Below are 23,257 nucleotides of genomic sequence, written 5' to 3'. Positions count from 1 at the left end.
AGTGAGAAGAATAAAGCTGGAGGCATCACACTACCTGACTTTAAAATATATTACAAGGCTATAGTAACCAAAACAGCATGGTATTGGTGTAAAAATAGACACATAGACCAATGGAGCAGAATAGAAAACTGAGAAATAAACACACATATTTACAGCCAACTGATATTCAACAAAGTCTCTAAAAAAAAAATACATTGGGGAAAGAATACTCTCTTTCATAAATGGCACTGGAAAAACTGGATATCCATATGTAGAAGAATGAACATCTCACACCATATATGAAATTCAACTCAAGATGGATTAAAGATTTAAGTGTAAGACCTGAAACTGTAAAACTCACTAGGAGAAAAAATAGGGGAAACACTTTGGGATATTGGTCTATGCAAAGATTTTATGGCTAAGACTTGAAAAGCATAGGCAACAAAAACAAAGGTAGATAAATGGTACTATATTAAACTAAAAAGCTTCTGCATAGCAAAGGAAACAATCAGCAGAGTGAAGAGACAACCTTTTGAATGGGAGAAAATATTTGCAAACTATTTATCTGACAAAGGACAGAATAACTCAACAGCAGAAAAACCAAATAATCCCATTAAAAAGTTGACAAAGGATATGAATAGATATTTCTCAAAAGACAACATACGGATGGCCAACAGGTATATGAAAAAATGTTCAACATCACTAATCATCACGGAAACGCAAATGAAAACCACAATTAGTTATCATCTTACCAGAGTTGAAATGGCCATTACTAAAAAGACAAAAAGTACCAAATGTTGGCGAGGATGCAGAGAAAGGGGAACTCTTAACCACTGTTGGTGGGAATGTAAATTAGTACAGCCACTGTGGAAAACATATGGACATTTGGAGATCTCAAAAAAGTAAAAGTAGAACTCCCATGCAACCCAGCAATTTCACTACTGGTTATGTATCCAAAGGAAAGGAAATCAATATATCAAAAGGATACCTGCACCCCCATGTTTATTGCAATACTATTCACAAAAGCAAAGGTATGGAATCAACCTAACTGTTCATGAATGGATGCATGGATAAAGAAAATATGGTATGTATACACAATAGAATACTATTTAGCCATAAAAAGAATGAAATTCCCGTTATTCGCAGCAGCATGGATGGAACTGGAGGTGTTTACATTAAGTAAAGTAAACCAGGCACAGAAACACCAATATTGCATGTTATCACTCATATGTGAGAACTAAGAAAGATGATCTCATGGAAGTGAAGATTAGAAGAATGGTAGATAACCAGAGTCTGGGAAGGGGTGTGGTAGGATGAAGAAAGTTTGGTTAATGGGTGCAAATGTGCAGTTGGATAGAAGGTTTAACTTCTAATGTTTGATAGCAGAGTAGGGTGACTGTAGTTAACAACAGTATATTGTATATTTCAAAGTAGTTAGAAGAGAGACTTGAAATATTCCCAACACATAAAAATGATAAATACTCAAGGTGATGGATAACCCACATTCCCTCATTTGATTGTTACAGATTCAATTTGTGTAACAAAATATCACATGTACCCCATAAATATGTAAAATATTATGTATCAATTATAAAAATGTTGTGCATCAAAAGACACTGTGAAGAGAGTGAAATGACAATCCAAGGAATGGGAGAAAGTATTTGCAAATCATAAATCTGATAAGAGATTAATATCCAAATTATATAAAGAACTCTGAAAACTCAATAACAAAAACCAAACAACCCAATTCACAAATGGCTGAAGGACTTGAACATACATGTCTCCAGAGAAGATGTATAGATGGCCAGTATGCATATGAAAAGACGCCAGTCTGTCCATTATTGAACATAGTGTGTTGATCTAGCCTACTGTTACTGTAGAGCTGCTTACTTATAACTCCCTTCAATTTGTTAGTGTTTGCTTTATATATTTTGGTGCTCCATTGCTTGGTGCTTACATGTTTATAATTGTTATATCTTCTTGATGAATTTCCCCCTTTCATCACTATCTGGTGTCCTGTTTTGTCTCTAGTAACAGTTTTTGACTTAAAGTCTAGTTTGTCTGATATTAGTATAGCTATCCAGGTCTTTTTGGTTATTATTTACCTGGAATAAGTTTTTATATCCTTTCATTTTCAATCTCTTTGTGTCTTTGGATCTAAAGTGAGTTTCTTGTAGATACCATATAATTGGATCATGTATATTTTTAATCCATTCTCCAATCTCTCCCTTACGATTGTAGAATTCAATCCATTTACATTTGTAATAATTACTCTTAAGGAAGGACTTCTGCCATTTTGCTGTTTGTTTTCTCTATGTCTTATAGTTTTTACCTCTCATTTCCTCCATTACTGCCCTCTTTGGTATTTAGTTGAATTTTTTAATGACACGTTTTTATTCCCTTCTCATTTTCTTCTGTATACATTTTATATTCACATTTTCTTTGTGGTTACTATAGTGACTACATATAACATCTTACAATTATAACAGTCTATTTTGAATTTATACCAATTTGATATAAATTCTATACAAAAGCTATACTCTCATATAGTGCCGTCTCCCTTGTTAAGTTATTGATGCTACAAATTATATCTTTATACATTTTTACATGTGTCTTTTAAGACATATAGAAAACAAAAAGTGGGATTCTGAACCAAAATTTGAATAATACTGTTGATTATATTTGCCCATGTATTTACCTTAACTGGGGATCTTTATATCTTCATATGGCCTTGAGTTACCCTGTAGCATCCTTTTATATCAACCTTTAGGACTTTAGCCTTTCTTGTAGGGTGGGTCTGGTGTTGGTCAACTCCTTCAGCTTTTTTTTTTTTTTTAAATCTCTGAATGTCTTAATTTTTCCTTCATTTTTGAAGGACAGTTTGGCTGGGTATAGAATTCTCAGTTGACAGTGCTTTTCTTTCAGCAGTTTAAATATATCATCCCACCGCCTTCTGGCTTCCAAGATTTCTACTGAGAAATTAGTGTCTTATTTTATTGATAATCACTTGTATGTGACCAATTGCTTCCTTCTTTCTGCTTCCAAGAGTCTCTCTTTGACCTTGTCTTTCAGAAGTTTGATTATAATGTGTCTTGTAGTGGGTTTCTTTGGATTTATCCTTCTTTGAGTTCATTATGGATTTTCGATTTGTAGATTCGTGATGTTCATAAAATTTGTAATGATTCTGGCCATTATTTCTTCAATTAATGTTTGCTACTTTCTTTTTCATTTGATTTCCATAATGCATGTGTTGGTCCCTTGGTGATGTCCCATAGGTGTTTTAGGCACTGTTTAATTTTTTAAAATTCTTTTTTCTGTCTATTCATCAGATTGTATAATTTCAGTTGTTTTCTCTTTAAGCTGGCTGATTCTTTCTTCTTCCTACCCAAATCTGCTGTTTAGCCCTCCAGTAAAATTTTCATGTTAGTTGTTAGACTTTTTAGCCCTAGCCCTTTTGTTTGTTTCTTTTAAATACTACTTCTTTATTGATATTCTCACTTATTCATACATAATTTTCTTGATTTCCTTTGGTTTTTTTGTCTGTGATTTCTTTGAAATTTTTGAGTATATGTTTAATAGAGTTTATTCAAAGTTTAGTTAAATATTATATCTGTACTTAATAGGGATAGTTTCTGTTGATTATTTTTTTATTGTGAATGTCTATGCTTTCCTGTTTCTTTGTATACCTTGTGATTTGTTTTGTTGCATGCTGGATATTTGAATATTATTTATTTGGTAACTCTGGAAATTTGATTCTCCCTTTCTCCCGGATTGGTTGGTTTGTTTTTTTGATTGAGGCTACAATTGTCTGTATAATGATTTTTCAAAAATGTTTTTGTGAATACCATATTCCTTGTCAGGTATGCTCACTGAAATCTCTCTTCCTTTAGCTTGTGTTCAGGTTGTGTTTTGTTTGGGATTTTATTAAATGCCAGAAGCTAAAAATAAAAATGAAACAAAGACAAACTACTTTTTCCAGTCTTTGCATATTGCCCCTGTACTTGGGTCCTCATTCAACACTTTAGCTAAGCTGTTTACAGGTCTGTGTTAGTCTCCATTTCATGTTGCACTTAGCGTCGTGGTTGCCTATAGGTAAAAACTTAGGGATTTCTCAGCTTTTTGGTGAGCATGTCCTACCATGTTTGTGTGCATGGATTTCTAAATATCCCAATATACCCAGGCACTTTTGAATGCTCTAATTTCCCAAAGAACCTCTCTCCTCAGCTTTTCCTCTAGGTTTTATGTTTACTTTATGTCTCAACTTTAATTTTTTGCTCCAGGTGGCTGCAGGTTTTTTGTTCACCTTCCTGTGTTTTTGAGCAATGCTCACTGCTCTTCCTCCCTGAATGACTTCCTCGTTAGGTGAAATGGAAGTGAGCACCTTGCATCAGTCTTTCAGGTACCCCCAGACAGGTTAGAAGAGACAAATACAGTAGTTTGTGAATAAGGTCTTTTTTGTTCCTTCCAGACCCGGGGACCAGGTCCCACACTGGGAACGAGGTTTTCCATTATCAAGACTGCTGAGCCAGGGAGTGGTTGGGGCAAGGACAAGTAAAAACGCCACAAAGCTTTCGTACCATTTTGCAGTTGCTTTTTCCTTGATTCACTGTTCTCTTGGTTGTTGTAAACCGTTTACTGTTTTCTGGAGTTCTGAGAAAGTTGGTTTTGAGAGATTTTGCTTATTTTCATATTTCTGTGAGGGGACTAGAGTTTGGAGCAGCCTACTTTGCCATTTTGTTGACAGCATTTGACCATCTTCTTTTGCTGTTAGGTTTTTTTTTCGTAGCTCCTTGCCTATTTTTGCAAAATGTGCTCTTTCCTTATCCCTTCCTCCCCAGTTCTGCCTAGGGAGATTGATTTTATTTCTATTGTTAATTTCTTTTGTGCCTATTGACATTTTAAAATTTTATCCTCCTCTTTCTAGTTTGGAAGTTATATATCATCTTTCTATTCTTTTAACTTGCTATACCTAATTTAAAGTTTAAAATTTATAAATATCTCAACTGCTTCTGTCATACGAATGCCGACACTTAGAATATTTTAATTGTGATCACTGTTTCTTGTCATCCATGTTAGTGTTATTCAGGATGATAGTTCATCTTTTTATCTTTCATAATTAATCATTATTATTATTATACATGCTAATTTGTTAAGATTTATAAATTTATTTGCTGAATTATTTGTTCAGTATTTCTGCATTACATCTCAGTTCATTCCCTTAGAATCTTTTTTGTTCTTTCTCAAGTAGATATTTTAAAAGTTCTCCTATTGAGGTTTTGTTACTGGGAACTCTCATTTTTGTTCGTCAGAAAATGCTTTTTTTGGCTCTTATTTTTGCATGATAGTTTAGGTATGAATACATTCTTGTTAAATTTTTTTCTCAGAACTGGAAGATATTCTTAAACTATTCCATCTGTTACTGTTGAGAAGGTAGGTGTTTCATAGTTACTTAGATATTTACCATTTCTGGTACTGTTTATTCCTTCCTGCAGTTCTGGGTTTTTATCTGGTACCATTTCTCTTTAGCTTAAAGAACTTGTTTTAGCTTTTTTTTGTTGGGCTGATCTGTTGGAGAGAAATTCTCTCAGCTGTTTTTATGTGTGAATATCTCTATGTTGCTTAAATTTCTAAAGGTTATTTTCATGGAATATAGTATTGACAACATTTCTTTCAATACTTTAAAGATGTTTTCTTTGTTTTCTCCCTTCTTGTTTCTGATGAGAATTGAACTATCATTTATATTTTTCCATTTTGAGTAATGTGTTTCTTCTTTAATGATTGGTCTTTCTCTTTCTCTTTGTTTTTGAAAAGTATGATTATGATACACTTAGAACTTATTTCTTTTTTATTTTATTGGAAGTTCACTGGCTTTCTTGAATTCGAGATTATTTTTCATGCATTTTCGAAAGTTCTTATCTGATATCTCATTAAATATTTTTTCTTCCCCTTTCCCTCTCTTATTTCATTGTGGTACTCCAGTTATACATATGGTTGTGTGTTTGACATGGTCTCAGAGATCTGAACTATATTATTTTTGTTCATTTTTTTTCTCTTTGTGTTTCAGTGTAGATACTTTCTATATTGCTCTGTTTTCATGTTTACTAATCCTTTCATCTACTGTTTCTAGTTTGCTGTTATTATCTGATATAAACTTTTCATTTCTAGCATTTTCTTTGCAATTTTTTTTATAGTTTGATGCTCTGCTGAAATCCTCATGCGTTTTTTTGACTATACTAAGTACCTTCTATAGGTGAGATCATACAGTATTTGTCTTTTTGTGACTGGCATATTTAACATAGCACAATGTCCTTCAGGTTCATTCATTTTGTAGTATATGTCAGAATTTGCTTCCTTTTTAAGGCTGAGGCTGAATAATCCATCATATGAGTGTGTGTGTATGTATAGGTACATACATACATACAGACACACACACCACATTTTGCTTGTCCATTCATCTTTTGTTGGAAATTTGGGTCACTTCCACGGTTTAGCTGTTGTGAATAATGCTGCTATGAACATGGGTTTACAAACATCTCTTTGAGACCCTGCTTTTAGTTTGGGGGGGATTATATGGTAATTTTAGGTCATATGGTAATTCTGTTTTTAAGTTTTTGAGGACCACCATACTGTCTTCCTCAGTGGCTGTACCATTTTACATTCCCACCAACAGTGCACAGGCTTCCGATTTTTCCACTTCTACACCAGCTCTTGTTGTTTTCTCTTTTGGGGTAATAGCCATTCTAATGGGCATGAAGTAGCATCTCATTGTTATTTAGATTTGCATTTCCTTAATGACTTGTGATGTTGAACATCTTTTCATGTGCTTTTGCCCATTTGTATATCTTCTTTGGATAAATGTCTGTTCTCTAGTACTTCACCCCATTTTAAATCAAACCGTTTGCTTTTTTGTTGTTGAGTTATAGGAGTTCTCTAAATATTCTGGATATTAATGTCTTGCAAATCCCTTATGATTTGTAAATACTTTCTCCCATTCTTTTGGTTGCATTTTTATTCTGTAGATAGTATCTTTTAGTTTCTTTAGATGCAGCTACTTTTAAATCTAAATTTTTGTGAAGTTCAGTTTGTCTATTTTATTGTTTGTTGCCTGTGCCTTTGGTGTCATATCCAAGAAAATATCACCAATCCAATGTCATGAACTTTTGCCCTATGTTTTCTTCTGAGATATTTATAGTTTTAGGTCTTACATTTAGGTCTTTGATCCATTTTGAGTTAATTTTTGTATACAGTGTTAGGTTAGGGTCCAACTTCATTCTTTTGCTAGCACCATTTGTTAAAAGGACTGTCCTTTCCCCATGGAATGTTCTTGGCACCCTTGTCATAAATCATTTGATCATATATGTGAGGGTTAACTTCTGATCAGTCTGTTCTATTCCATTGGTCTATATGTCTATCTTTATGCCAGTACCACACCCCATAGTTGATCACTGTAGCTTTGTAGTAAGTTTTGAAATCAGGAAATGTGGGTCCTTCAATTTTGTTCTTTTTCAAGTTTTTGCAATTTGGGGTCTCTTGAGAATTCTCAGGATTGGTATTTTTATTTTTGCAAAAACATCAGTTGGATTTCGTCAGGGATTACATTGAATCTGTAGATCTCTTTGGATAGTGTAGACATCTTAAAAATATTCTTCCAACCCATAAACATGGGTTGTATTTCCATTTGTTTATGTCTACTTTAATTTCTTTCAACAGTGTTTTATAGTTTCCATTGTACAAGGCTTTTACCTCTTTGGTTAATTCCTAAGTATTTTATTCTACTTAATGCTATTATAATTGGGATTATTTTCTTAATTTCTTTTCCAAATTGTTCATTGTTAGTGTATAGGAATGCAACTGATTTTTGATTGTTGACTTTGTATCCTACTGCTTTGCTTATTAATTCATTTATTCTAATGGTTTTTTTGTACAATCTCTGTAATTTTTTATATGTAAGGTCATATCACTTGTGAACAGAGATACTTTTATTTCTTCCATTCTAATTTGGGTGCCTTATATATCTTTTTCTTGCCTAATTCCTCTGATAGATCTTCTAGTACAATGTTGAATAGAATGGTGAAAGCCAGCATTTTTATCTTGTTTCTGATGGTAAGGAAAATATTTCAGCTTTTCAGTATTACATATGATGTTAGTTTTGAGCTTTTCATATATAGTCTTTATTGTGTTGAGGAAGATACTTCCTGTTCCTAGTTTGTTGAGTGTTTTTGTCATGGAAGACTGTTGAATTTTTTCAAATCCTTTTTCTGCATCATTAAAAAAAAAAAAACATTTTCTGCATCAGTTAAAAACAATGTTTTTTTTCCCTTAATTTTGTTAATGTGTTGTATTACATTGATTGATTTTTGTATGTTGAACCATCATTGCCTTCCAGTAATAAATCTCACTTGGTCATGGTGTATAATTTTTTTAATATGATACCGACTTCAGTTTGTTAGTATTTTGTTGAGGACTTTTACATCAATTCAAAAGGGATAATGGTATGTAATTTTCTTTTCAAGTTGTGTCTTTGCCTGGCTTTGGTATCAGCATAATGCTGGCTTCATAGATTGAGTTAGGAATATTCCCTCCTTTTTAATTCTTTGGAAAAGTTTGATTAGATATGGTATTAATTCTTCTTTGAGTATCTGAGAATTCACTGTGAAGTCATCGGGTCTTAGGCTTTTCTTTGTTGGGAGAATTTTAATTACTGATTCAATCTACTTAATAGGTTTAGTTCTATTTATTACACATTTTCTATTTTTCATGATTTAGTCTTTGTAGGTTTTGTGGTTCTAGGAGTTTGTCCATTTAATTTAGGTTATGTAATTTATTGGTATACAGTTGTTCATAGTACTCTCTTCTAATCCTTTTTATTTCCCTAGAATTGGTGGTAACATTTCCACTTTCATTTTTTACTTTAATAATTTTATTCTTTCTTTATGCCTTAGTCCATCCAGCTAAAAGCTCATCAATTTTGTTGATCTTTTCAAAGCAGCAACTTTTGGTTTCATTGATTTTTCTCAATTATTTTCCTATCTTCTATATTGTTTATCTCTAATTTTTATTTTCTTCCTTCTGCTAGCTTTGTGTTTAGTTTGTTCTTTTTCTAGTTCCTTTAAGTTGTTGGGTTAGGTTTCTGATTTGAGATTATTCTTATTTTTAATGTGTTTATAATTTCCCCCTTAGCATTGCTTTCACGGTATCCCATATAAATTTTGATATGTTGTGTTTTCATTGTTGGTTGTCTCTATATGTTTTCTAATTTCCCTTGTGATTTCTTCTTTGGTTTATTGGTTGTTTAAGAGAGTGTTAATTTCTACAGATTTGGAGGCCACATCCTTTTTGTTTACCCTGACTCTTGTACAGTAAATGTTTGCTGCCCCAGGACTATGTGCACAGCTGCCTGCCACAAGGTTGGGAGGGAGGGATTGGTAGCTGCTATTTTATTAAGAGCTGATGTTTACCAAAATGAACTGCAGTTTCCCATCCATGCCTTCCACTGGAAGTTGAAAGTCTCGAATGGAAACCAGAATTCCAAAACAGTTACACCAAACATTCTGCCAGTGTAGTTGTTGTCTAGGTAGAGAGAGATTCCTGGTGCCTCCTAGTCAACCATCTTTCCAGAATCTTCTCTTTTGCACGTCTCCTTGCATATTGTTTACCTTTTCAATTAACTTTTAGAATGGCTATTGTAATTAATATATATTCTCTTATTATTTTTACATTTGGCCCATTTCTGTGTCTCATTTATTTTACTATTTCCTCTAATGACCATGGGTCACGTTATCTTGCTTCTCCGTGTTTTTGTAATTTTTTCATGTGAAATATGTTATATAAAGACAGTTGAGACATCTCCAGGAAAGGGCTTTTCCCTTCTTCCAGTCCGTTAGATTGGGAGACTGAATCAAGCTGATCTATATTTGGTATAGATCTGATCTTTGTGGCAGCTTTAGTTTGATTTAGTTTATCATTTCTTTCAAATATTTTGAGGGTAAGGTCCAAAGATTTCTTTCTCAGGGAAAATTGAAGGCCGGTGAGATGCTGGAAATGTCTTTATGCTTTACTGGGTAGCCACAGTCTTCTGGACCAAGGGAGTGCACATTCTCCCTCTCTCCTTTACAGCCTGGTTACTGTCTCGTTTTTCCCTAGCTTTCTGTGCTTCAGGAGAGCTCTCTTTCTTTTGCCAAGACCTCGGAGGGTGGCTGCATTATACTTTATGACGGCCTGGAATATCTCAGTGGGGTTTCTCTTAGCTTTTCTGTGCCACTTCCAGCCTTCAGTTGTTGGATGTCCTGAGGACCTCAGAAGGATCTCTGTCAGTTCTGTTTTCTCTCAGTTTTGCTGCCCTGATCCCAGTGTAGGTAGGTTGTTGCCTTGTGCTTGGGGGAGGCTCCCCACACTTCACATGTTCTCTTCCTTGGTGTTCCCGCTCATCCCCAGCCTTTGATATACTAACCCTGTACCCTTGGTGAATATCTGTGGGCATCAGTTGATGAGTGGGTGTCAACTTTCTGCTACAAGGTGCTCCCTCCCTATAATTTTAGTTTGTCACTTTAGTCTGTGTGCAGTCACTCAAGGTTTGACTTATTTCTCCTTACCCTGTCTAAGGTAGATTATTTATCCTCTTGGATTTCTGCCAGGCATCCAAGCACATGGTTGAGTTTCTTCTGTCTCTCGCAAGTCTTTTCACTTTCTAAAACCTAGTTCATTTACATTTCCTTTCACGCTTAATTCTTTGATTTCTTTTTTAAACTATGACTTTGCAGTTAATCTGGCTTATTTTGTTAATGATTGTTATCTTGTGAACAGGTTCTACTTAAGGTTATAAAAAATACTTTCAGGGACACTGCTTTTCTAAGTAGAGAATGTATCTTCATCAACCTTGTATTTCTTATATTAACTATAATGGTACATTACATTTCTTAAGTACCAGTCACCTTGGTTAACACTGTCCATGCATCATCTCATTTAATACCCTCAAACTTGAGAATAGGTATTATTATATCATCCCCATTTTCCAGATGAGAGATTAAGTGGGTAGGTCAATATTACATAGCCAGTTATTGACGCTTTTGAACTCAAGGTTGTCCATCCAGAGATGGACAGAGTTTGCAAATTTGTGTCCAAAGATGAGCAGGTTTGTAACATAAATGAGTAAAGCAAGTGGGGTATAAGAAACAAAACCAGGCAAGTAGCATGATGAATGACAGTGTTTTGCCTAGATGCTGGAAACAAAATAGAGTAATCAGTTCTGTGGCAAACTCTTGGAGAATACATGCCTCATTTAAAGGTGATGGTCACTTCTCAGCTGTAGCCAGTTGTTGCCAATGTGACAATGTGGGCATAATACTACCAATTTTCTAATTTTTTTTTGGTCAAAGCTAGAAATCTGTATTTTTCATATGAAACCTCCCAGCTTTTATATGTTGGCTTCTGGTTCAAATAAAAATAAAATAAAATAAAATAAAATCCAATATGCAGACCTACATGGTAGTCCAAAATTAAACATATCTGTAGGCCCAACCCCTTCTCTGGGCAGCCAGTTTGTAGTCTCTGTAATAGGGTCTGAGCTTTTTTACACTGGCTTATTTTAATGCCTTCCTTTCGCATTTGTGCTATATAAATGAAAGAAGTGAAGATTTGCTCTTGAGTGAATGTGTTTTATTAATATTTACTACTGTTATATGTTTGTGTCAGTTTAGATACAAGCTACACTTAATATCTAAATGTAAGGTTCTAGGTATGTATTTTCTTTGAAATCCTGAATTCTTCATTTAAGCAATAGAGTTCTAATATAAGGTGTCCTACATTAGGTTGATGTGAAGGTCCAAGACACTATGAATGCTTAGTTTATTTTTGTTCACTAATCATGACTTTCTGTCCTTCTGTTCTCACTTTCTTCTCCGGTACAGCTTTCACTTTCAGAAGAGCAGAATGAAGCAATGAAAAATGGCTGTGAATCTAAAGAGTTGGTCTACCTCGTGCAGATTGCTTGTCAGGTAATTTTATGAATGTGTTCTCCGTTTCATATAAAGTTAAGAATTATTTTGAATGATGATTAAATTCTTTTATATACTGTGTTTCTTACATTGCCTAAAGGATTATAATCCACAGAAAAATACTTATATAATATTGGAATGAGATTAGGCTATAATGACTATTATAAGAAAATAAATGGTATCTTTTTAAAAAGAGAAATAAATGTGTTCATACAATACTACTTCATGGAATGTACACTTTAGCACTGCTACTTGCATGTCTTCTCTTTGCATTTTTAGAACATTCCCAAGGCTTTGGACACTTACAAGTAGATAACAGTGACTGTGGTAACTAAGATGATTTGTTTTATTCTTTCTCACAGTCATACTGGTATTTCTACATGTACTCAGAGTTGAAGTTATCAATTTAGTAGAATCAGTTTGAAAGATACTTAATTTACAACGTTAAGTGAAAATATCTCTTGTAAAAGAAAAATATCATTTATTGATCATTAGGTTAAATGAGTCAGCTGTTGATTACATATCATAACAAGAGAGTAGACTAAGTTGTCTCTGCCTCAGATGCTCACTTTTTCTAACCGAGACAGTCAGTTCCTTCATGATGTACCAATAGGATGTATGCATGTTTTCGAAACTTACTGTTTCTTGACTTTTAGTATTAGAACTTTTTTGATGGTTATTACCATGACTTCCTCTTAATGAGATTTAAAATGTCATTTGTAGCATTGTTTCCTCTATCATGTAAGTACTTAGTATAGTTCTTTTATTCATTTATTCTGCATTCATTGAGCTTTGTATCTATTAGTGAATTAGTCATTGTGAAGCAAGTGATTTGGAGAAAAGCTTTCTTCTGTACAAAGTTTTTAGTTTTCTTTGGGAGATAGCAAGATAGGGACATTTATATTTTTTCTCAAAAAGTATTACTCATGTAGCTGAAGTTAAAAGTAAAATTACCTGGAAAAGTCTAATGCTTATATCTTAGTTCTGGTCACCTTAAGGAAAACCTTTCAGAATTAAGTGCATTTATTTTTAGGTGTCAGAATATAGGATTGCAAATCCAATTTAGCTTGTATATAAATAAGACGGTCAGAGTCACCTATTGTTCATATGTGTTTTATTGCATGTCATCTCCGTTTCTTTGCGGAAGTAGGACAGCTCTAAGTCACTAAATTTCATGTCATATTTTGTAAAATGCTTCTGTTTGGTGGGTTAATTTTTAAATGAAAATATCAAGTATTTTTATGATACATTATTACTAATAGGTGAATGGAATTCATATCTTTATCTAGAGTACATGGTTAGTATGTTAGGGATGAAATTATTAATCCCTCTACAACCTAACATATTTTAGCATGTTTTATCATTAATTTCCATATGCTTTGAGAATGCAAATATTTTTCTTCTCATGAGCAAAACCTAATGTCAAAAGTATCTGTGCTGTTTTTTAAAATGACCTTCAAATGGCAAGCATGGTGTTTTAGTACCAAGCATTAGAATGTATAATTGTTACTTGATTGTATTTCCATGTACAGTGTTGGTATTAGTGACCTAGATAGGTAGTTTCTTGGTTGTAAATATCTTTCCAAGCTGATTAAAAGATTTCAGGCTATGTGGTATACTATTATTGCATCAAAATAGTAATTTATTTCATTGTAATAATGCCTTTGCTCCTATTCTTTGCCTCACTGTAAGTAATCACTGATGCATTCTCATAGCTTCCTCTGTCTTCTTGGCATATATGTCAGCCATATACCATATTAAACTAAAATCATATTTTTTATAACTAAGACTCACAATCATACTCTCTAACTTGCAGATTAGGAAACTGAGGCTAAGGTTACTGAAGTGTCAGTCCTAAGCTGTATCAAATGTTTAGCAGCAGAAGCTACTAAAGACTTCAGTTTCCTGGCTGCAAGTTTTTTCTGTTTCCTTGGAATTTTCAGTTTATAACAGATTTGAGAAATTGCTTAGTCTTCAAATAAGATAAGATCACCATTATACATAGATAGAATCTATCTGTTCTAGAAACTTATTCACATATTTCGTATCTCTGCTAATTTATAACTTTTGATAACAACACACTTAAAGTTCTTTTTATTTAACCCAAATTCTTTGTCCTTCATCTTAACCCTTTCTTCTTGTTTTGTTAGCTTATGAAAGTGACAAACTGAATAGCTGTGATCTTTTTTCTTTCTGTAGGTTAAGTGATATGGATTTCTTTAGGTCTTATCTTTGAAACTTTGAAGTGTTCTAAGTATTCCTGCCCTTTTAAAAAAATTTCTTTCTAAATTGTGACCCTGGAAATGTAAATTGTGTCTTCCATACTGAATAGATTCAAATTCAATAGGCATTTTTTGATCACTTATGTGTCTATTATACAAATATTATAACAAACAGTTCTAGTCTGATTTCCATTTTAAAGGTGATGAAACAAAGGCTCAGGGATGTTAATAACTTCCCCAGGATCATAAAATTAAAAGGAAGGAACAGGATTTGCATCCAAATTTAGGTTTTTTTCCCTTCTCTTCCACCATTTTCTGATGTGATTTGTACCTGGTTGGCTACTCTAAAATCCACAAGCATATCCCAAATGTTAAAGAATTGCAGAAATGCACTAAAACTGACAATCTAGTTTCTTTTCATGACTTCAGTGCACAAGGGCCTATGTAGTGCATGTCTCTCTCTCGCTCCCTCCCCTATTTTTATGTATATTTATTTATGTATATAAATTATATACTTACATATTTTATATATGTAGTTACATATATAAATTTTTGTATATGTGTGTGTGTGTGTGTGTGTGTGTATATATATATACACACACATATATATACATATATGCCTTTAAGTGGAACCTTAAAATCTAGAACCCCTGGGGCAGATAGTCTAGGTCAGCTGGGTGCAATCCCAGTCCAATAGACTATAGTCCTAGTGATAGTAAATACATTTAAACAGCTGCTACAGCATGGGCCCAAAGCAATTAGAACAGATATTTGTCATGCAAATCTGATTTAGCCATATTGGTATGTCTTCGCTGAGTATTAACCATGGATAGAGAACTCTGTAATGCTCTGTTGGAGCCCTCAACTCCCTTCTTCATACTCATTATTTAGAGTAAGTGACCTTAACTAATATAGGTATGTTATACCTCAGATATTCCCTCCTTTATCTTTTTATTCTTTTCTCTAAGTAAACAAATGAAAGTATCTGTTGTGTAGAACAAACGGATCAACTACTGTGGAATGAGAAACACTCTTTCCAATTTGGGCCATGATGTTGATCCAGGTAGGAGTCTTTTTCAGTCTCTTTTCTCTTCCAAAAATCATGCTTTTTCCTCTACTTCTCAAGAAACATCATGTATTTAGTTTGAAATTAATGAAATTTATAATAATAAAAATCCTAGGAATTTCAGGAATATGTCATGGTAGATATAGGAAGAAAACTTTACTGTCTGAAATGTCGAAAATTCAATAATTTCTAAAAGATCAAAATTAGATGAACTCTGACACTAATTATATTGAGCTCCACTATATAGAACAAAAGTTTAACATCAATACTTTTGAGTTCTAAAAAGCATTCTATCTTCTATTGCTTTGTTCTTAAGCAAATAAGTAAGCATCAGCTTTTAAGTGTTAATTTTAAAATGGCAAATTTAAACCTAGTTGCTGTGGGAATTTATTCTAATGTGTGCCCTAAGGAAAACCATGTTTTGATCTTTTCTTTCTGTAAGTATAGTTTTGCTGGTATAAGAATAGTTGTTGTGTAATAAAACACACAGGATTTTACCATCCATTGTCAGCGTTAGAGTAGTTGACATTAATGGTTCCTATTGAAGTTAGAGTGTATTAACTACCTTTGTATTTTAACGAGAATTCATTAATACTTAATAGTTTGTTTTTTCTGAAGATTAAGTATTTTATAAATATTTACAGTAATCTGAGGCTCTTTTATGTCATGATAAGTGAGGTAAACAGTTGGTTTCAGGGGAATGCTTCCAAGCCTCCAAATATCTCCTGCGTTCTGATGTGCCCATGCTTGAAATTCCACCATAAGAAATGCATTCCTTGGTATTAAGTATCTCCTCTCCATTCAGTCTGTTTAGAAATTGCTGTTACTACAAGAGTGAGAGTAAATATTAACATTTATAGAATATATTTGTATGAACAAAATGTATACGGAGATTGCTGACATTATTATTTAAACCTTAGAGTGCTTCTGTGAAATACATGGTGTTACTCCCATCTCATAGATGAGTGAACTGCTGCTCACAGAGTAACTTGTGTGAGGTTCTGTACTTAGGATAGGGACAGGCTGAGACCTAAATCAGGTCTCTTTTCTCTCTCTTTTCACTTGAACAATATACATTTAAAGAGATAATCATAGGCCGGGCGCTGTGGCTCACGCCTGTAATCCTAGCACTCTGGGAGGCCGAGGCGGGTGGATCGCTCGAGGTCAGGAGTTCAAGACCAGCCTGAGAAAGAGCGAGACCCTGTCTCTACTAAAAATAGAAACAAATTATCTGGCCAACTAAAATATATATAGAAAAAATTAGCCGGGCATGGTGGCACATGCCTGTAGTCCCAGCTACTGGGGAGGCTGAGGCAGTAGGATCGCTTAAGCCCAGGAGTTTGAGGTTGCTGTGAGCTGGGCTGATGCCACGGCACTCACTCTAGCCCGGGCAACAGAGTGAGACTCTGTCTCAAAAAAAAAAAAAAAAAAAGAGATAATCATGGATAGCATCAGTTCTTTTTTAGATAATCCCATGGTAAAAGGGACTTCAGAGGATGTGGGTAAAGACTGTTCTTCTCAGAAAGAATAGCAGATATGTCTAAAATTTGTCTTTCTTCCCGTCTCTATTGTTAACCAAGCTGGCTGATGTTTGTTCTCTATGATCTATTACAACCTTGTAAGCTGCCAGAGTGATATAAAATATAAATTGAGTCTTGTTGTTCTCATGGCTAAAACTGTTGAATAGATTCCCACTATATTTAGAGCTAAACCTAAACTACTTACAAAGGCCTGTGAGAGCCCAAGTCTGGCCCTTGCCTATCTCTTCTGCGTCATGTCACGACAATCTCCTCACTCCTGGGCTCTGGTCACACCAGCTTCTGGGCAATTCCTAAAAGGGCCTAAATTCTTTCCTGCAACAAGGGTTTGAAGTGTAATCAGCTGGCGATTCTGTTCACCCTGTGCTGTTGCTGTGTCTGGTGCCTTCTCAGTTTTCAGGACTCAGTTTAGATAATACCTCCTCAGAAAGGCTTTTCCTGACCACTCTAGTATGAAGTAGGTCCTTCCTTATTTCTTCATAGTACAAAACTGGTATTTTATTTATGTATTTCTTTACTTTTTAAAAGTATTTGTTCTCCTCACTAGGTATAAATTCTGGGAAGTTAGGGTCTTGTTTATACTTTCTCTGCTGCATCTCTAGTGCTTCCTACAACATTTGGCACTATGTGGGTGTTCTGTAAATACCTGGTGAGTGAATGAGTGAAAGAACAAATTCTTGTCATAGACATTTGATCCTACATACACTGGAATATTTTCTCTCATTCTTCATCCTCAGCCTTATCAAGAATTGTTGATTTTTGTCATGTTTGGATAGTAATAATTACTTGGAATAATAATTACTAAGATTAACAATTAGCAGCAAATTAAAAATTTAGGCAGATGTATATAATGAAGAGTTTTTTTGTTTTGCTCCTTGACAAAGTTATTGAACTTTTGAAATACTCTAATAATTTATTTTTTACAGTCTGTTTGGAAATTGGATGATTAAGGCTATATTTTTACATATGAAATTGAAAGTTCTTGTTTTTCATATCTGTGGAAAATATAAGATATTCACTAGTTTTACAGTTTTACTCTGTGAAATTAACACACTTTTAGATAATTTTGTAAATTGTGTGTTAAAGTTTTAGTTTTATAAATGAAAATCTGTATAAAAGAGCAGACTTTTTGCTGGCACAGGGATGTTGTTAAGAAGTCGAAAGAAATCAGTTAACGAATATACTCTATAGATGTCAGTTATATCCGGTTGATTGATGATACTGTTGAGTCAGCTGTGTCCTTACTGAGCTTCTGCCTGCTGGAACTGTCCATTTCTGACAGGGAGATGTTAAAATCTCTGACTATATTAGGAGATTCATCTGTTTTTTTCCTTGTAATTTTATCAGTATTTACCTCACAGTATTTTTACTTTACGTTTTTAGGCACATACATATTAAGAATTGTGATGTCTTCTTGGAGAATTGACTCATTTATCATTATTTAACGCCTCTCTTTATCCCTCATAACTCTCTTTGCTCTGAAATCTAGTCTCTCTGAAATAAATATAGCTACTTTGGTTTAATATAGCTACTTTGGTTTTTAAAAATTAGTATTAGTGTGATTTATCTTTCTAGCCCTTTAATCTGTATGTGTCTTATATATTTAAAGTGGATTTCTTTTAGACAATATGTAGTTGGGTTTTGTTTTTTGACTCACTCTGATAATGGCAGTCTTTATATTGGTGTATTAGACCATTGATGTTTAAAGTGATCATTGATATTTCTCTTTGGGGGCGAGGTTTCCGTTTGGTTTTTTGTGCTCCCCATATTTTTCCGCTGAGCCCTTCCCATCTGGCTCTATCGTTAGATCTTTTCTCACAGCTTTAGTCTAGTTAACAGCACGTTTTGTACTCTGTTCTTAGGCTGTGGAACAGTCTAGGAATGTTGCTTCCTTTATCTATAGGGGGAGACTGTTGTGTGCTGTTTAGAGTTTCTTTTTTCTATCTCAGTTGGGGGACTGCTTCTGATGGGTCCACCCCCAGAGGGTTGGCTTGACCTAAGACCAGTTTGGCAAGTTCAATCACTGTGTTGTGGACTTTCAGTTAGTAGGCAGGATTCACACTATTTGCAAGCAGAAAGCCTCTTCTCCCTCTCTTTTTCTTTCCCTTCCTTCTTCTTTTTTTTTTCTTTCTTTTTTCTTCCCTTCCTCTCTCTTCCTCTTCCTTCTTCTTCCCCCCCTGACTTTTGGTTCTTCCTCTGGGTGTGTGGTTTCTGTCTCTTTCTGCAGGAAAGACACTGGCTAGGCAGAGGAGGCAGTGCCCTCACTCCCTCAGTGCCCCAGCTGCTGCAGCTCCCACGGGCAAGGGTCTACACTCTCCTCCAATTGGCACAAGCCAGTTTCAGAATACCAACATGTTACCAGAAGAATTTCAGTCTTGGGTTATAAATAAGCTGAATGATATACAAGAAAAAATTGATATCCACCGCAAAGAAACCGCAAAAAAATTCCAGGATTTGGAAGAAAAATTCACTAAAGAAATAGACGTATTGAAGAAAAACCAAACTGAACTCCTAGAAATGAGGTATTTATTCAGGGAGCTACAAAACACAGTGGAAAGTCTCAAGAACAGGGTAGATCAAATAGAAGACAGAATCTCAGAAATCGAAGATAACTCTTTCCAATTAAATAAGACAGTCACAGAGATAGAGCAAAGAAATAAGAAAAAAGATCAGAGTCTTCAAGAAATGTGGGATTATGTGAAGAAACCTAACGTGAGAGTTATAGGCATCCCTGAAGGTGAAGAAGATAATAAGCAAGGGCTGGATAAACTATTTGAAGACATAATAGAAGAAAATTTCCCAGGCCTTGCTAAAACTTTAGATATACAGGTTCAAGAAGCTCAAAGAACCCCTGGTAGATTCATAGCAAATAGGAAAACACCACGCCACGTAGTCGTCAGACTGACCAAAATATCCACTAAAGAGACCCTTCTTCGAGCTGTAAGGAGAAAGAAACAAGTAACATACAAAGGGAGACCCATTAGAATTACGCCAGATTTCTCAACTGAAACTTTACAAGCAAGAAGAAGTTGGGGCCCCATTCTCACTCTTCTGAAACAGAATAATGCCCAGCCTAGAATCTTGTACCCAGCTAAGCTAAGCTTTCTATATGAAGGAGAAATTAAGACATTCTCAGATAAACAAGGACTGAGGGAATTCACCAAGACAAGACCACCCCTCCAAGAAGTACTCAAAAGAGAGTTACACACGGATCATCACAACAAAGGCCCACGAATGTAAAACCACCCAAGAACTAAAGATCAAATTCTAGCCACCACAATGGCTCAAGAGAGAAAACATAGAAAAGAAGTTCTACCCAATAAGATAAACAGAAATCTGTCCCAATTATCAGTTCTCTCACTAAATGTCAATGGCCTGAATTCCCCACTCAAGAGACATAGACTGGGCCAATGGATAAAAAAACACAAACCAAGTATCTGCTGCCTTCAGGAAACACACTTAACCGGCAAAGATGCATTTAGACTGAAAATAAAAGGATGGAACTTGATATTTCAAGCAAATGGTAGCCAAAAGAAAGCTGGTGTGGCAGTTTTAATTTCCAATAACTTAGTCTTTAAACCAACAAAAGTAATAAAAGACAAAGACGGTTACTACATACTGGTGAAAGGCACAATTCAACAAGAAGACATAACCATACTTAATATATATACACCCAATCTAGGTGCACCCAGATTCATAAAGCAAATCCTACTCGATCTAAACCAAATGATAGACAACAACACTTTAATAGTTGGAGACTTTAACACCCCACTGACAGCACAGGACAGATCCTCCAAGCAGAAAATAAGCAAAGACATAGTAGACTTAAACAGAAGGCTAGAACAAATGGGCCTGACTGACATCTACAGGACATTCTACCCTAAATCCACTGAATATACATTCTTCTCATCGGCTCACGGAACATTCTCTAAGATTGACCATATCCTAGGCCATAAAGCAAGTCTTAAAAAAATTAAAAAAATAGAAATCATACCCTGCATCTTCTCAGATCACAATGGAATAAAAGTAATAATGAACCCTAACAGGAACTCTCATTCCTACTCAAGGTCATGGAAGCTAAACAACCTTCTTCTGAATAACAATTTTGTAAAGGAAGAAATTAAGTCAGAAATCAAAACATTCTTTGAATTAAATGACAAAGGTGACACAACTTATCAAAATCTATGGGATGCAGCTAAAGCAGTCCTGAGAGGAAAATTCATTTCCATAAATGCCTATTTCAAAAAGACAGACAACTTACAAATAGACAACTTAATGAATAGACTCAAAGAGCTGGAGAAAGAAGAACAGACTGACCCCAAACCCAGCAGAAGGCGAGAAATTGTTAAGATCAAATCAGAATTAAATGAAAAAGACAACAAAAATACTGTAAGGGAAATTAATAAAACAAAAAGTTGGTTCTTTGAAAAGATAAATAAAATAGACACACCACTGGCTAGACTAACCAAGAGCAGAAAAGAAAAATCTTTAATAACTTCCATCAGGAACATAAAAGGAGAAATCACAACCGAAGCCACAGAGATCCATGACATTATCCATGAATATTACAAAAATCTTTATGCACACAAATTGGAAAATGAGGAGGAAATGGACAAATTTTTAGAAACACACAGCCTTCCCAAGCTCAATCAGGAAGAAATAGAATTCCTGAATAGACCAATATCAAGAACTGAAATTGAAACAGCAATAAAAAACCTTCCCAAAAAGAAAAGCCCTGGTCCAGATGGGTTCACACCTGAATTTTACCATACATACAAAGATGAACTGGTGCCCATCCTGCATAAACTATTCTTCAATATTGAGAAGGATGGAATTCTCCCCAACACATTCTACCAAGCCAATATAACATTGATACCAAAACCAGGAAAGGATGCAACAAAAAAAGAAAACTACAGACCAATTTCTCTCATGAACGTAGATGCAAAAATTCTCAATAAAATCCTAGCAAATCGTATCCAAGTGCTGATTAAAAAAATAATTCATCACGACCAAGTAGGCTTCATCCCAGAGATGCAGGGGTGGTTCAACATACGAAAATCTATAAATGTAATTAACCACATAAATAGAAGCAAAAATAAAGACCATATGATCCTCTCAATAGATGCAGAAAAAGCATTTGACAAAATTCAACACCCTTTTATGATAAAAACACTTAACAACATAGGCATAAATGGGACCTACCTAAAAATAATACAAGCCATATATGACAAACCCACAGCCAACATCATACTGAATGGGGAAAAATTGAAAGCATTCCCACTCAGAACTGGAACCAGACAAGGCTGCCCACTGTCCCCATTACTTTTCAACATTGTATTGGAAGTCCTTGCGAGAGCTATCAGACAAGAGAGCAGAATCAAAGGTGTCCAAATAGGGACAGAAGAGATCAAACTCTCACTCTTCGCTGATGATATGATGTTGTATCTGGAAAACCCCAAGGACTCAACCAAGAGACTCCTGGAATTAATTAACGAATTCAGTAATGTCTCAGGTTACAAAGTCAATACACACAAATCATAGGCATTCATATATGCCAATACCATTCAATCGGAGAACCAAATTAAGGACTCAATACCTTTCAAAATAGCAACAAAGAAAATAAAATATCTAGGAATATATTTAACTAACGAGGTAAAGGACCTCTATAAAGAGAACTATGAAACGCTAAGGAAGGAAATTGCAGAACACGTAAATAAGTGGAAATCCATACCATGCTCATGGATTGGAAGAATTAACATCGTTAAAATGTCTATACTACCCAAAGTAATCTATAGATTCAATGCAATTCCTATTAAATTACCAACATCATTTTTCACAGATTTAGAAAAAATAATTATACACTTTGTATGGAAACAGAGAAGACCCCGTATAGCAAAAGCAATCTTAAGCAATAAAAACAAAATGGGAGGTATTGATTTGCCAGACTTCAAACTATACTACAAAGCTGTGGTGCTTAAAACTGCTTGGTATTGGCACAAGGGCAGGGACACAGACCAGTGGAACAGAACAGAAAACCCAAATATAAAACCATCCTCATATAATCATCTAATCTTTGACAAAATAGACAAAAACATACTCTGGGGACAAGAGTCCCTATTCAATAAATGGTGCTGGGAAAACTGGATAGCCACATGTAGAAGACTGAAACAGGACCCACAGATTTCACCTCTCACAAAAATCAAATCACGGTGGATAACAGATTTAAACCTTAAATGGGAAACGATTAGAATTCTAGAAGAAAATGTAGGAAAGACTCTCACAGACGTTGGTCTAGGCAAAGAATTTATGAAGAAAACCCCTAAGGCAATTGCAGCAACAACAAAAATAAACGAATGGGACCTGATTAAATTAAAAAGCTTCTGCACAGCCAAAGAAACAGTCACGAAAATAAATAGACAGCCTACAGAATGGGAAAAAATTTTCGCATACTACACATCA

The 23,257-nt window shown here is 34.6% G+C and overlaps 1 protein-coding gene across 3 annotated transcripts in view; it reads left to right on the top strand.

Annotated features, from left to right (window-relative positions):
• The window catches only part of ARHGAP32 (Rho GTPase activating protein 32), a 201,936-nt gene that overhangs the window by 74,649 nt on the left and 104,030 nt on the right, over positions 1-23,257 (top strand). For all 3 annotated transcript variants that reach the window (XM_045555418.1, XM_045555417.1, XM_045555419.1), the window contains one exon: positions 11,886-11,972. In XM_045555418.1, coding sequence (XP_045411374.1) covers positions 11,886-11,972 — 87 coding nt within the window. The remainder of the gene's footprint in view (positions 1-11,885; positions 11,973-23,257) is intronic.

Source organism: Lemur catta, chromosome 7, assembly GCF_020740605.2.
Source record: "Lemur catta isolate mLemCat1 chromosome 7, mLemCat1.pri, whole genome shotgun sequence".
Taxonomy (NCBI): Eukaryota; Metazoa; Chordata; class Mammalia; order Primates; family Lemuridae; genus Lemur; species Lemur catta.
The sequence above is the reverse complement of the archived record's forward strand: the minus strand, read 5'-3'. Positions and strand labels throughout refer to the sequence as shown.